The sequence below is a fragment of the Xenopus tropicalis genome, chromosome 5 (genome assembly GCF_000004195.4).
Source record: "Xenopus tropicalis strain Nigerian chromosome 5, UCB_Xtro_10.0, whole genome shotgun sequence".
In the NCBI taxonomy this organism is placed as follows: Eukaryota; Metazoa; Chordata; class Amphibia; order Anura; family Pipidae; genus Xenopus; species Xenopus tropicalis.
Genome location: NC_030681.2, coordinates 100,128,687 through 100,144,033, shown reverse-complemented (window position 1 = coordinate 100,144,033; position 15,347 = coordinate 100,128,687). Strand labels below are relative to the sequence as shown.

At 44.3% G+C, this 15,347-nt stretch overlaps 1 protein-coding gene across 3 annotated transcripts in view; it reads left to right on the top strand.

Moving 5' to 3' along the window:
• dvl3 (dishevelled segment polarity protein 3) overlaps positions 1 to 1,907 on the top strand; it is a 56,968-nt gene extending 55,061 nt beyond the window's left edge. For 2 of the 3 annotated variants that reach the window (NM_001123457.1, XM_012962696.3), the window contains 2 exon segments: positions 27 to 428; positions 831 to 1,907. In NM_001123457.1, the coding sequence (NP_001116929.1) occupies positions 27 to 428; positions 831 to 862 (434 nt within the window). In that variant the 3' untranslated portion in view covers positions 863 to 1,907. 3 annotated transcript variants of the gene reach the window in all.
• Positions 1,908 to 15,347: the final 13,440 nt, after the last annotated feature.

The following is a 15,347-nucleotide window of genomic DNA, read 5'->3' as shown; positions in this document are numbered from 1 at the left end:
GATTTAGTTGTATATTCTGCTTACAGGTAGTAGGAGTAGTGGCTCCAACAGAAGCAGTACAGAGAAACGAAAAGAACGAGAGGCAAAAGGTGGGGATACCAAGTCTGGAGGAAGTGGAAGCGAGTCAGATCATACCACGCGTAGCAGTGTGCGTAGAGAGCGAGCTGCCAGTGAGCGTTCAGTTCCAGCAAGTGAACACAGCCACCGAAGTCACCATTCCATCGCACACAGTATCAGGAGTCATCACACACACCATTCCTTCGGTCCACCAGGAATCCCACCTCTCTATGGCGCCCCAATGATGATGATGCCTGCACCTGCTTCAGTTATAGGGCCACCAGGAGCCCCACCCAGCCGTGACCTTGCCTCTGTCCCACCTGAACTTACCGCTAGTAGACAATCCTTCCGCATGGCAATGGGGAACCCCAGTGAGTTCTTTGTGGATGTTATGTGAGCAAACATTACAACATTTGGCCTGTTTTTAGCAGTTTGTGTTTTCAGAGAATTTTATTTACATCTTGATACTAAGAAAAATGGGAAGGCCAGTATGGTCCAGCTGTGTGTGTGATGTTCGCACGGACTTATTTGCCACTAATCCACGCGCCTAATCTATCAGATCCCCGCTCCAGACTGTGTGTTTGTGCAGGGGGAAGAGGCTGGCCGTATTCCTGCCTGGCTGCTTGGCTTCTGTAACAAACTTATTTTAACAAATTAATAATGCATCCGTTTTAAAAACAAAAAAACACAGAGGCACCGATTTGTCGTTCCTTGTTTTTATAAAAATATATATATTTTTCTTTTTTACATTTTGTGTTTCTTTCATTAAGCAGCAAAGAATTCTGGGGTGTTTGACTTTCTCTGATCCTAGAGTCAGAGAAAGTGCATGATCCCAAGCCGGAGTGGGTCACTTCCTGTGAGCTTATCATGACAGCACACTGTAGAGAGGAGGAGAATCCAGTACCACAGGAAGATATTGTTTTTAGCAGAAGACTTCGGAAGGGAATACCGCAAGCCTTACATATTCATGAATCAAGAAGGAACTTTATATAGCCTTGGAGTGCCATGAAGCTTTGCATACTAGTTCTAAAATGAGAAAAAGACTATTCTTATAACATGTTCTGTATTTGCAGCTCCCTCCTTTTAGAAAAGGTACATATTTTAAAAGTATTGGATTTTAACTTGTTCAAGCTCCTTTCCTGCTACAGGGCATGCACACTTTTGCTTTGCCTGTTCTTCAAGTCGTTAGCAACGTTTTGCACATGTTATTGGCAGTGAAGGGGTTAAATCATTTTCTCCTGGAGCTTGTCACTGTTAGACACATTTACACTACATTGTCCCTATTTGTTGTAAAGTATGGGTGGAAGGAACTTTCTCCTGTACCTGCAGAAGGTGTCAGGAGCGGTGCTAAACATTTTTTATCAAAACACACATTGTGAGCATCTCTGCCAGCTAACTGAAATGCTAGTGACATAAAGGCACAATGGTTATGTGTGTTGGGCGATGGGGGTGCAGGAAAGACAACTGATTGTACTGACAGTAACCTTTACTGTGTCTCACACTATGCATGGAACAGGCACAATGACTAACTGGTGGATAAATGTGAGTGAGCGTAAAAAAGGGGCTTTGTGTAAAGACTTAGGAAAAGGTGATGTTTTTATTTCAAAAGGGTTACCCTGTAAAGACTTACTGTTGTCTGCCTCATTTGATAAAGCCAATGGTGCTCACTATTTCCAGTTCCAAACTAGCCTGCTGTGCAGTGAAACATTGTGATTTTTGTACACATGTGGCCACTGCCTAAGGCCTAGCACAAATAAGCAGTAAATGAATGCCTATTTTTCTGTACCGCCCCCATATCGCTTTGTTGCACTGACATGTTTCTGCTGCAATAAATCTCCATGTTTTATTTAGCTTTTGTCTTTTATTATTACCTATCTCTCAGTGTTAAGCAAGATGGGCTCATTTACAAGGATTTCAAGGATAATAATAGGAATTATAAGTTATATGCAATATATATATATATATATATATTTATGTCATTATAAACTGTCTAGATTAACAAGGCTTTTCTTCAAGTAAAGTTTGCTTTTGGTATGTCTGTCAGAATTTCACAGCCTGTATTGGTTTCCCTGAAACAGTTGTGACACTTTTTTTCCCCCACGTGCCATTTGACCACCCATGTGGATGGCCAAATTGTATGGGTCAGATAGCAAGGAAAGCAGGGCAGTGCTACTCCTATCACTTCCCGTCTAATGATGATGATCCTAAATGAGCAAATGGTGGTCATTATGAGTGAAAAGGAATTTCGGACTAAAGCAACCAGCTGCTGTTTAATGGTATTGCACAGTAGTCCTTCTGCTTGGTCTGTTGCAAAGATGAATTGCCTGACCATTTAACTCAGTGTGGCTAGTTTTAAAGTGGGAACTGTGATTATGCAAAATCTACTAAACTGTTGTGGATGTGTCATTCTTTTTCACAAGTCAGTTTTTTTCCTATGGTTTATTAGAAATAAATAGTTTCTTAACCTAACAATTTCGCTTTTGGGAGGGAAAAAAATGACCTTACACTAAAGGGGCCATTATGGCGGACGACCGATTTTGCAAAAGATTTTAATTGGGCGCCATTGAAGACACTCTAGCAAAATCTGCATTTAGGGCTGAATCATCAGATAGTGGTAGAATTAATTTTGTTTCTTTCTCCATATCTGACAAATCAGCCCTGAACGTCAATGGAGGGAAAGAACGATCATAATTGGTACATGTATGGCCATCTTTAAAATCACTTGTGTGTTAGCTGCAGCCAGAAAAAATATTATGTTATAAACTTTAATTTTTTAAAATGTAAATAATTTGATAAAAATGGAGTCTGTTGAAGATCACTGTCTTGTAATTTGGAGATTTCTCTGGTTTCAGATAATGGATCCTATACCTGTATTAATAAGTTGCTTGAAATTTTATTTTCTTTCACTATGCAAAAAGTTTCTGGGTGGAAAACTTCTTTAAATAACCACTAAAGGTTAGTGTTATTTTTTTTTTTAATAGCAACAGTTCCTTTTTAATGGAACACTTTAAAGGAGAAGGAAAGGCAAAGTCACTTGGGGGTGCCAAAATGTTAGGCACCCCCAAGTGACTTAAATAGCCTACCTTGTACCCCGGGCTGGTGCCCCTGTTAGGAGAGAACAGCACCAGCCCAGGTTTGCCATGTCATGTTACTAAGGAATTAAAGTACTTCTCAACTAGGCCTAATACTGGTACGGCTTTGAAATACCATATGACAGTCATGCTGTTTGTCTTGCAATGGTCTTACTAAATATCAACAACCAGCAATACAGTGTCAGAACAAGACCCTGCCTCTTTTATGTTTGGCAGTAGGTACCACACATGCAGAGATCATTCTCTCTGCTTTTTCCATGTATTATTTTCCTAACACTGCTCTCAAAGATAAAGTTTAAAGATGAATTTCTTCTGAAGGTCTGTGGTTTTTACTGATGGCCAAATTGTGTTAATAAAGGTTCCAGGTTATAAGCAAAATGTTATATTTTGCTGTATAGGTCAATAAATGCAGGTTTTCCAAACACCCATGAGTATATCAGTTACAAAAAGCATCCAGGTGTTCTTAACCATTTACTAGTAACTCTTTACTCACCTTTAGTAACTTTTAGTATAGACCCTAGCAGCCAAATAGCTGTCGAAACTCCAAACTGGAGAACTGCTGAACATAAAGTGAAATAATTAAAAAAAACACAAATAAAAATGTAGTCCAGTTGCAAATTGTCTCTACATTACTCTCTACATCAGTGCTGTCCAACTGGCGGCCAGCGACCCCCCCACCTGTCTGGCTGCTTTAAAGGCTTACCTTTGTGTAAGCTTTAAATGGTATCAGTACTGAGATTAACTGCTCCCCCTGCATGGTTCTCACCTCACAGGCTGTAATTCCCCTGTATTGTTTAAAAATGTAATTCCCTGTGTTGTTCACCCTCTGCATTGTTCACACCTAAGGCTCAGGATGTAATCACCCACATTGTTAGCCTGTTCACACCTCAGACATTGTATGTACTGCCTGATCTATGGTGCCTGTGTCTATGGCACACACAGGCAGCATAGGGTAGGCAGAGTATGGCACATTGACAGCTTTGGGTAGGCAGAGTATGGCACACACAGGCATCATAGGGCAGGGAGGGTATGGCACACACAGATATCACCGCAGTGAGGACCAAGCATTTGGGTTTTTGTTGCACTACCACCATTGTGATAAAATGGGTGTGGTTTGAAGTGGGTGTAGTTTAAAAAGGGGGAGTGGCCAAAACTGGCTTCTATTAGCAGCCCTCCACTATGTATGCTAGAGAAATTCCGGCCCTCGGCACCGCAGAAGTTGGACAGCACTGCTCTACATCATACTAAAAGTTAGCCTAATGGAAAACAACCCCTTTAAACAGCATTTTACAGAGATTATTCATTTCATGCCTTCAATGCAGTTAAAAGTGTGGTAGGAAACCCGTGCAGGCACATGGAGAATGTACAAACCCGTTATCGATAGTACCCAGCACAGTAAGGTAGCAGGGCTAACTAACTAAATATTTCAAATTTCGGCTCATTCGTCCCTAGACGAACTCAACTACTCAGAAGTCCAGTTTCTATGGTATTTGGGTGGGCTCATCTCTTCCTCTTATTATACACTCTTGACAAGTGTTTCTTTGCAGCTATTCTTCCACTTAGATTAGGTTTGCTTAACATTTGATATTTAAACATTTGTACTGAGCTAGTATTTTATGGGCATTTAATACCGACTTATACCGTCTTATACTTGTGAATTTGTATTATTCTCACACACAAGCAGTTTGCAAATAGCAGGGGGAATCTGTTACGGTTGACATGAAGAAGAGAAGCATGAAGATATGCAGGCTATGAGGAGAGCAGAGGCTAGCACAGCAGTTCTCAACCTGTGGGTCGGGACCCTTTTGGGGGTCACCACAACATGAGGAACTGTATTAAAGGTTGAGAACCACTGGGATAGCAAATGTATTGGGCTATTCTCAACAGTGCTGGTTCCTACTACATGCACTTCTAAAACAATGTTGCAATAATCAACTCTTCCAGCCAAGACTGCATTTCCCACAATGCCTTGCTAGTGCCTGTTATTCTTCTTCTACTTTACAGGGCTGTTAATTATAAAACATGCAAGGCATTGTAAAAAGTCTGGAGGAAATCCAATTATGGGAGCATTGTTTTACTTCTGCATTTAGTCAGAACCAGCAGTTCATAGAATAGTGGGATAGGGATAAACAGATATTGCTGTCAATATCAATGATGTTAACAAACTTAAAATCATAGAATATTTTAATTAATTTATATTGTAAAGTTGATTTGAATTAAATATGCTTTTATAATGCAAATTGCTACATTTGGGTTTACAATATTTGTAGACTCTATTGTATCAAAACAAATTCTGGTCTGATACCACAGTCCTGATAATGCAATAATACCAAACCCACTGTCTCATAATTGGTTGAATTAGCATGTTACTATATGTGAGCAGTAACACCACATCAAGGCTTCAACCCTGTTACTGGCCATTCACATACCATTTACTCCGGGTGGACCGTTCCTCAGGGGCTTAATAATATATCAACAGTAACTGAATAACATTATAAGAAAATTTTGAGGCTTACTCATGTCTATGAAGTTTCCTTTTGCTCAAAACATTTCTAATAAACTTCTAGTTCATCTATTGGAAGGTAAAAAAGCCATCTAATGGGGAAAAAAAATCCTTCCTGGCATGGATGAACGTTGGACTATACCAAGGTATGGGTTTCATAGATGTGTGTATGAAGGCAGAGCAGAAGGCAGAACATTCACTCAGTCATGCACCATTTGCTCCAAACGATTAACTATACCTACCTGTAGCTGTAGGAAGGAAAATGTGTTGTTAAATTTATATCATTCTAATGTGAGGTCCTACAACAGCAATGGGAGAGGATTTCCTTCAGTTGGCAAGAAATGCTCCATTGAAGGCTGAAGAAAAACATACTTTCAGTCTGGATGATAATAGATTATGTTAAAAGTCTGTTATGATATCACTCCATGTCTATATTTCTACTTAATTAGTATTCAACAATCAGGTACTTACTGCTCTTAGCTGGAAGGGGGTGGTAATTTTATGCTTTCCAGCTCCACCCAGTCCATATAAAAGAATGGGTGGAGTTTTATTTTGCCATAAATGCTAATTTGGATACTTTACCACTTTACCAGGAGCTAAAGGGGAAATAATTCATAATTAATATTCTTGCAGTAACTTGTCCATATTGCAATGCTTGGTTTTTAAAATATTTGAGCTCCCTAGATTCTCTTGCATTGATGTATAAAAAACAGCCTATTTCCCCCACATTATAACAAGTGGAAATAGGAATTTAATGAAGTACTGTGGGGTTTAGTATTGAATTCAACCTGTTACTCCACCTCCTGCTCACACTCACCTTTCTTAGAAGATCCTTTAGATTGTCATTCAGCCAACAAGGAATCCTGGCCTCATCATTGATTTTATGAAGGCAACAACATGGAGAAGATCATCAGGTCTATACCTGATGATCTTCTCCATCTTGTTGCCTTCATAAAATTGGGAGTCCCCAGAGGCAATATCGCTGATGATGATTCCAAGTGACCTCCAATCCATGACAATATTGTTTTTTCCTTTGCAAGACCTTGAAAACAAAGAGAATAACTAACTTCAAAAAAGCTCTGAATGATGTCCTTTTTAGGGCTCTGGCACACGGGGAGATTAGTCGCCCGCAGCAAAACTCCCTGTTCGCGGGCGAGTAATCTCCCCGAGTTGCCTACCCCTGCCATCCCACCGGCGAACATGTAAGTCGCCGGCGGGATGGCAGATGTGGCAGCGCGATTTCGCGCCAATCGCCGAAAAAGACTCGCAAGTCTTTTTCGGCGATTTCCTGAAATCGCCCCGCCGCTTCTGCCATCCCGCCGGCCACTTACATGCCCATTTTAATTTTTACACTGAACTGCTCCTTTTAAAGCATTTTCCAAAGGGACTGCCCTTCCATTTTTTTATGCTGATGATCCTTTCTTCTTTTCTTTAATATCCCTTTCTCTCTCACTCCTAGAGGGCTCAGGTAGGAGTATCTTCAAAATTCTGTGCTCAGTATCTACTTTGAAAGCAATAAAACTGGCGAGTAGTGATGAGCAAATTTTTTCACCGACATGGAATTGCAGCAAATTTACACATTTCACCACATGAAAAACTTGTTTAAAACAGGTGCAGTCACGTAAAAAAAGGCACGGGCACATAAAAAAACAGCGTACATCAAAAAAAGTCGCACATGCATTTTGCCATTGGCATTGTTTCACGCAACATCTGCAAAATTTTGCTGCAAAAATTTGTGGTTGCTTTAAAAAAATGGTGCGTTCGCATCAAAATAGTTGCGTTCACGTCAAAAAAGATGTTTGCATCAAAAAAGACGTGCATGCATTTTGCAATTGGCTAGTTCCATAAAAATTCAAAGTCACGTTAAAAAAACGTGGTCAAAAAAGGTGCATGGGCGTGACCCGTGTTTCGCTAATTTTTCCATTGTTTAGCAAATTTTTCTGCAAAGCAAAACTGGACATATTTGCTTATAACTACTGGCAAGTCTGTTACCAACACTCCTCTCTCACCAGCAGTCCCATCTAAAGACAAGTAGCCACCATCTGTTTGTCTTCGACCTACTTCAGTGATATCACTTTGGGCGCATTCTGGAAAATACCAATTCCTTATGCAAATTCTCTATTCTCTGGGTATCCGGGATCCGGCTGCATCCTGGTTCTCTTCCTATCTCTCTAACCGCTCCTTCTCTGTCGCTCTTACTAACAAATCCTCTACCCCGGTTCCACTTAGTGTGGGGGTGCCTCAGGGCTCTGTGCTTGGTCCCCTGCTGTTCTCCCTGTACACTCTCTCTCTAGGAGACCTTATTTCTTCTTTTGGTCTTAAATACCACTTATATGCAGATGACATCCAGATATATTTAGACACCCCTGCACTAACTGCTGATGTTCAAACCCAGATTGGTAACTGCCTCCTGGCTATCTCCTCCTGGATGAACCGACGCCAGCTCAAACTTAACCTAGCTAAAACAGAGCTCATGGTCTTCCCGCCCAAACCTGGCCCTCCTCCTCCTTTCAACATTACTATTGATGGCATGACCATCAACCCTGTAAATTCTGCACGCTGCCTTGGGGTTATCTTTGACCAGTCACTCTCCTTCTCTAACCATATTAATAACACTGCCAAAACCTGCCGTTTTTTCCTCCGCAATATTGCCAAGATATGCCCCTTTCTTTCACAAGTAACAGCTAAAACACTAATCCATGCCCTTATCCTTTCCCGCTTAGATTACTGCAATCTCCTGTTAACCGGCCTCCCGGACTCCCACCTCTCTCCCCTGCAATCAATCTTAAACTCTGCTGCCAGGATCCTCCTGCTCTCACCTAAGAGGGAACCTGTTCAGCCTCAATTAAACTCTTTTGCATGGTTACCTGTTAAGGATAGCTTACAAAATCCTTCTGCTGACATTCAAAGCCCTTCACTCCTCTGCTCCTCACTACATTACTTCACTGGTCTCCCTGCATGTTCCTGGTCGTCTCCTCCGCTCCTCTCAGAGCCTCCGTCTTTTTACACCATCCACACCCACTGCGCTCTCTCATCTTAAACCTTTCTTTCTGTAAGATTGTACAGTGCTTCGTACCCTTGTGGCGCTTTATAAATAAAGTTATACATACATACATACATTGCAGTGCAGGGGCATAGCTCAGAGACAGTTAGAAATGTACCAACAGTGCTTTCTGGTTGGGGCCATCTTGAGCAATTAATGGGGAGTGTGAGTTCTGAGGTTGGAAATTGTCCTCCAGAACATCCTTCATTGTGGCCTTTTCGTCAATCAGATATTGCATGAAAGGTGGCAGCCAGTAATGTTCCATGATATTGCAAATCAATGCAAAGACATTTGTTCTTAGTGTTTCTTTGTGTTCAAGACTTTGATAGAACATTGACATTGTCTTGTATAAAAAAGGGCATTGACTCAAGGGATGAGAACATAATTTTGCCCCTTTATAGGTCCCTGGTAAGGCCTCACCTTGAGTATGCAGTGCAGTTTTGGGCTCCAGTCCTTAAGAAGGATATTAATGAGCTGGAGAGAGTGCAGAGACGTGCAACTAAACTGGTTAAGGGGATGGAAGATTTAAACTATGAGGTGAGACTGTCGAGGTTGGGGTTGTTTTCTCTGGAAAAGAGGCGCTTGCGAGGGGACATGATTACTCTGTACAAGTACATTAGAGGGGATTATAGGCAGTTGGGGGATGTTCTTTTTTCCCATAAAAACAATCAGCGCACCAGAGGTCACCCCTTTAGATTAGAGGAAAGGAGCTTCCATTTGAAGCAGCGTAGGTGGTTTTTCACGGTGAGGGCAGTGAGGTTATGGAATGCCCTTCCTAGTGATGTGGTAATGGCAGATTCTGTTAATGCCTTTAAGAGGGGCCTGGATGAGTTCTTGATCAATCAGAATATCCAAGGCTATTGTGATACTAATATCTACAGTTAGTACTAGTGGTTGTATATATAGTGTATGTATGTGAGTGTATAGATTGGTAGGTGTGGGTTAGGTGTGCTGGGTTTACTTGGATGGGTTGAACTTGATGGACACTGGTCTTTTTTCAACCCTATGTAACTATGTAACTATATTACATTATGTATATATTAATGTGTGTGTATGCGTGTCAGGGGGTGAGTGAGAGAGTATATATTGCAAAAAGAAAAAATCGGTTGTGCTATAGGAATAGAGTCTATAATAAAGTTAACTTGGAGTGCGTATTCCTAAAAGCTGTGGCTCCCGGCTATAAACATATTAAGTGCAAAATACAAAAAAGGAAGTCACTCACGATTCAGTAGGTGCAAAAACTGCCTCCGTGAAGGTTTATTGGAGCAATCAGTGTGTATCCTTCTCACTGATTGCTCCAATAAACCTTCACGGAGGCAGTTTTTTGCACCTACTGAATCGTGAGTGACTTCCTTGAGACAGTATATATGTTGGAGTGTGGTTGCAGGTAAAAGAGTGAGTTTGCCCTGCTTCATATTATATATATTCAGTTTCCCTATAGGGTAGCTTTATGCAGTTCCTGTTTTATATTTGAACACAGAACACTGCTGCTTGTGTTTTCAGCACAATAATATTAACAATCACAGTATAAATATACTGTATATAGTAGTCCAAGAACCTCACGTACAAAATATCAGCAATTTATTAAGAGAAATCCAACATTTTGGTTGTACAATGCAGCCAAATAAATCCCATCTGAAATACTCCTTACTGTGTGACAAAATAGTGCTAACAATATTAACAAACCCATAAGTGTAACACTGACAAACGCAGCGAAGATCACTCTTGAGGGAGGGGACATGGAAAATGCCACTGTCTTGGAGCACTGGGTGAACTACAGACATATGCACTATCCATATAATGTGACTGCTGTCTGGTGAAATAAAATGTTTGGTGATACAGGTATAGGACCCATTATCCAGAATGCTCGAGACCAAGGGTATTCCGGATAAGGGGTATTTCCGTAATTTGGATCTCCATACCTTCAGTCTACTAAAAAATCAATAAAAAATAATGAATTATACCCAACAGGATTGTTTTGCACCCAATAATGATTATTTATATCTTAGCTGGGATCAGTTACAAGGTACTGTTTTATTACTACAGAGAAAAAGGAAATCAGTTTTAAAATTCTGAATTATTTGATTAAAATGGAGTCTATGGGAGATGGGCTTTCTGTAATTCGGAGCTTTCTGTATAACGGGTTTCCAAGTACTATAATCTCACAGATAGTTTGCTATTTAGGAAGATGTCCACAAGAGGGTGCTAAAGGACCATGAAAACATGTTATTTCTCTAACAGGTGTCTGTGGGACACAGGGACCATGGGGTATAGTAGGTACCAGCAGGAGGCAGGACACTAGAATAGGAAGAAGAGAACTAACCCCTCCTCCCTGCTGCTATACCCCCCAGTACTTCCTGCCTTCACCAGTTTTTTTCTAGTGTCCCACAAGGAGACAGGATCATCATCTCACTCTTGAAGTATTTCTTCGGCCAGATTCAATCTGGCAACAGGGGTCGTCCTAGAGGTCTCCAACAGGAGCCACTCTATTCAGGCTTCCCCCTACGTGGGAAAAGTGAAGAACGCTGGGGCACGTAAGTTACTAGCCCTGCAGACATCCTGCCTCTGAACACAGAGCGCAGAAGCTGCCCAGCGCTTCCCAGTGCCATGGCCCTTCCCGGCTCCCCAAGTATGCCTAAGCACATTAGCCTCGCTCCCTACAGGCTCCTCCAGCCCGAACCCCCCTTAACACTATCTGCCTCTCCCATGCTAACATCTTCCAGCGCTGCTCTCTCCCTAACGTTCGATCCAGACCACCCTTACATAGCCCTGCCTGCCTCTGTCTGCCTCTTGCCTTCAGCTCTGCAATCGCTGCCTTCTTGCCATCTCTGGCACTGTTATTCATGGCTCCACGCGGCTCTCCCGCTCCTTCGGTTCCCATGCGTTCCACCTATGCGTTCCACTTCCTGCTCAGGCGCGTGACGTCAGCGATCTTTTGCGCCACTCTTCGAGCGATCTCCTTCACTTGCGCACTTTCTTCTGGATCGCATGGTGTTCACTCCACTCTCCATCCTGAACCTGAGACGCACTCAGAAGGATTTCTCCTGGCAGAGGCTCTGGCAGAAGGCTCACAGGGACCACGGTCTATTCTTTCCTTCTACTATCGCAGGGGTTAGGCGCTGGATAGAGGGAGAACAGGCATGGAAGGGTGTGGGGCAGATATTGGGGCTGTGTGCCTATTTGCTTTCTCTTCTGGCTATGCATTTCTGCACTTTTAAAACAATATTAGGCATTAATCCTTACTAGATCTGTACTCTTACTGTGTATTAGATCTGTACTGGCACTACTTGAAACGGGTTGTTATCACTGGCACGTACTGACTCTATGTACTAGCTCCCTTCTGGCACTGTGTACTAGCTCTGTATTAACTTGTTATTACTGACTTGTACTGACACCGTTTCTGCCACAGCACCCATCCTACAGTGGCACCCTTACCGCATTGGTACCACTCTACCTGTACTGCTTGCACTAAAATTCTTTCCGCTATAACTCCTATCAGTACTATGACAGAGGGCACTTCAGCAGGTCCCTTTCCCAGGGGGGCTTCCAGCTCCGCCAAAGTAAAATTCCTCGCCTGAGCCAGGTGCTGTAAACGCCTACCTTCCGGCAGAAAGGAACCACTATGCTCCTCATGCTCCAAAACCACGGCTGAAACTGCTTCCCAGGCCCAGGACCCTACTTCTCCAGTCCAAGCTGCAGAACCTGGGGATGAGTCTACTCCTGCAGAGACACAAACAGCACAGACACCGACCGTGGCTCCTAACCAGGATCCTCCGTCCTGGGTACTCTCTCCACGGGCATCCCCAAATTGGCCGCATGTCTGGACAAGCTGGATCGGGAAGACTCAGACCCTCGTCCAAAATCCCTCAAACGCCATGTCCCCATTCATGCTGAGGACTACAGTGACTCCGAATCACCTCAACCATCAGCCGTCTGGGACGAACAATCGCTAAGTGAGGGTGAAATATCCGATGACGATGACCGAAACCGAAGAACCTTCTAGATCTCCATCAGAAGCCGTAGACTCGCTTATTGCAGCAGTCATCTCCTGCCTAGATCTCAAGACCCCAGAGTCTCAGAGCTCAGCACAATCACTTTTCAAACGCCAGAAAAAGCTACTATCCATGTTTCCTACTCACGAACAGTTAGAGAACATCATTCAGTTGGAGTGGGATCACCCAGAGAAGCGCTTTTAAGCCAATAGGAGGTTCCAGCGCTCCTATCCATTCCCACAAGAAACGCACCCGTCTCGCGCCTTTCCAAGAACACTGCCTTTCCGGTCCCTGACACTTCCTCATTTAAGGACTCCATGGACAAAAAGACGGAAGGTTTCCTCAGAGCCGCGTTCACAGCGGCCGGAGAAAGTCTGAGACCGGTTCTGGCATCAGCATGGGTATCTCGGGCCATCCAAACCTGGTCCGACTCCCTTATTGAGGGAATCAATTCTGGCGCCCCCAGACAGGAATTGGCGACCCTGGCATCTCAAACGTCAACGAATACCTCTGCGAAGCATCTCTTGACACGGCTCAAGCCATTAGCCGTACCTCGGCTCTTTCGGTAGCGGCACATCGTTCTCTATGGCTTAAACTGTGGTCAGCCGACCTCTCATCCAAAAAATCTCTAACCTCCATCCCCTTTAAGGGCAAGCTACCGGAGGAAAGAGCACTCTACTCCCGCAACCAAAGAACCTCCTTTTGTTGAGGACATTTTTTTCGGGGAAGGCCATCCAGGCCACCATCATCATCCAGGGACTTCCAATCTCAGTCCTCCCACAAACTTAGGTTCCAAGGCTGTCCCAAATTTACCTGGCAAAATAAGAAGCCCCAAGGCAAGACTTCGGACAAGTCCGCCACAGCATGACTACCCTCCACAAAGAAACAGCACCCCGGTGGGAGGCAGACTTCGCCTATTCCGAGACGAGTGGCTTTGCCTCAGCGCCGACCCGTGGGTACACGACATAATCTCCTCAGGTTATCAGCTCGAGTTTGTGTCCAGACCACCAAACCGCTTCTTCATGTCAAGACTCCCTCCAGATTCAAACAAACAGAACGCCTTCCTCTCCATCATCCAGGACCTGCTGGATGAAAGAGTGATTGTTCCCGTCCCTTCGGGAGAAAAATATCGAGGTTTCTACTCCAACCTCTTTATCGTTCCAAAGAAGGACGGGTCCTTTCGACCTGTCCTAGACCTGAAGCAACTCAACGCCTTTATTCGTTTCTCTCGCTTCAAGATGGAGTCTCTCCGGTCAGTCATCTCAGCCATGAATCCAAACGAGTTCCTGGTGGCCCTGGACATAAAAGATGCCTACCTACACGTGCCGATTTTCCCTCCCCACTGGAAGTTGTTGCGGTTTGCGCTCAAAAACCAACAGTTCCAGTTCACTGCACTCCCCTTCGGTCTCACCTCGGCCCCCCGGATATTTATCAAAATCATGTCGGCGGCCGCAGCCTCAATGAGATCACGGGGGGTCTCCATCACTCCCTACTTGGATGACCTACTTCTAAAAGCCCCCTCCCTACCAGCAGCCACATCCCAACTCTCTCTAGTCCTGCAATCTCTGACCGTCCTGGGATGGAAGATCAACACGCAAAGTCCAGACTAACACCATCCCAACGCATGCCCTTCCTAGGCATGGTATTCGACACGGCGGAGCAGAGAGTTTTTCTTCCACCGGAAAAGATTGCCAGAATCCAGAGCCTAGTCCGTCAACTTATACGCAACCCCCAACCCTCCGTCCGCTTGGCCATGCAGGTACTGGGGTCACTAGTATCCTCCATAGAAGCAGTTCCCTTTGCCCAATTCCACCTAAGGGCCCTACAGTGGAACATCTTGGATCAATGGAACTGCAGCTCTCTTTCCCAGCCGATCAATCTCCTGCCCAAGACAAGAGTGGCCCTGGCCTGGTGGCTCAACCCGACCCACCTAGAGAAGGGACGCTCCCTACAGGAACCCCAGTGGCTCATCCTAACCACGGATGCCAGCCTCCAAGGCTGGGGTGCAGTCCTGGGACACCTTACCGCACAGGGAACCTGGACGGCCGCAGAAACCCGCCTTCCAATCAATATCCTGGAAATCAGAGCGGTACGCCTAGCACTCTGCCACTGGCAGAACCAACTCACAGGGCACGACATCAAGGTCCAATCGGACAACGCCACCACCGTCGCATACCTCAATCACCAAGGGGGCACAAGGAGTCGGCAAGCCCTCAAAGAGGTCAGTCGCATTCTAACGTGGGCAGAAGCGAGGGAAGTCCGCCTCTCTGCCATCTACATTCCCGGCCTCGAAAACTGGCAAGCCGACTACCTTAGCAGACAACGGATCGATCCGGGGGAATGGGCTCTGAACCCCGGAATATTCCAAGACATTGTAGCTCGCTGGGGACTTCCAGAGGTGGACCTCATGGCCTCCCATCAGAACCGCAAGGTGACACAATTCATGTCCAGATGCCGAGACCCCCTAGCATTGGCAGCAGATGCCCTAACGACTACATGGGACTTCGATCTCGCATATGCCTTCCCGCCTCTTCCTCTTCTACCAAGAGTCATCAGAAAGATCAGATCAGAACGATGCAAAGTCATTCTGATAGCTCCTCATTGGCCCAGAAGAGCATGGTTCACCGAACTGGTAGCTCTCAGCAGATCAGAACCGTGGC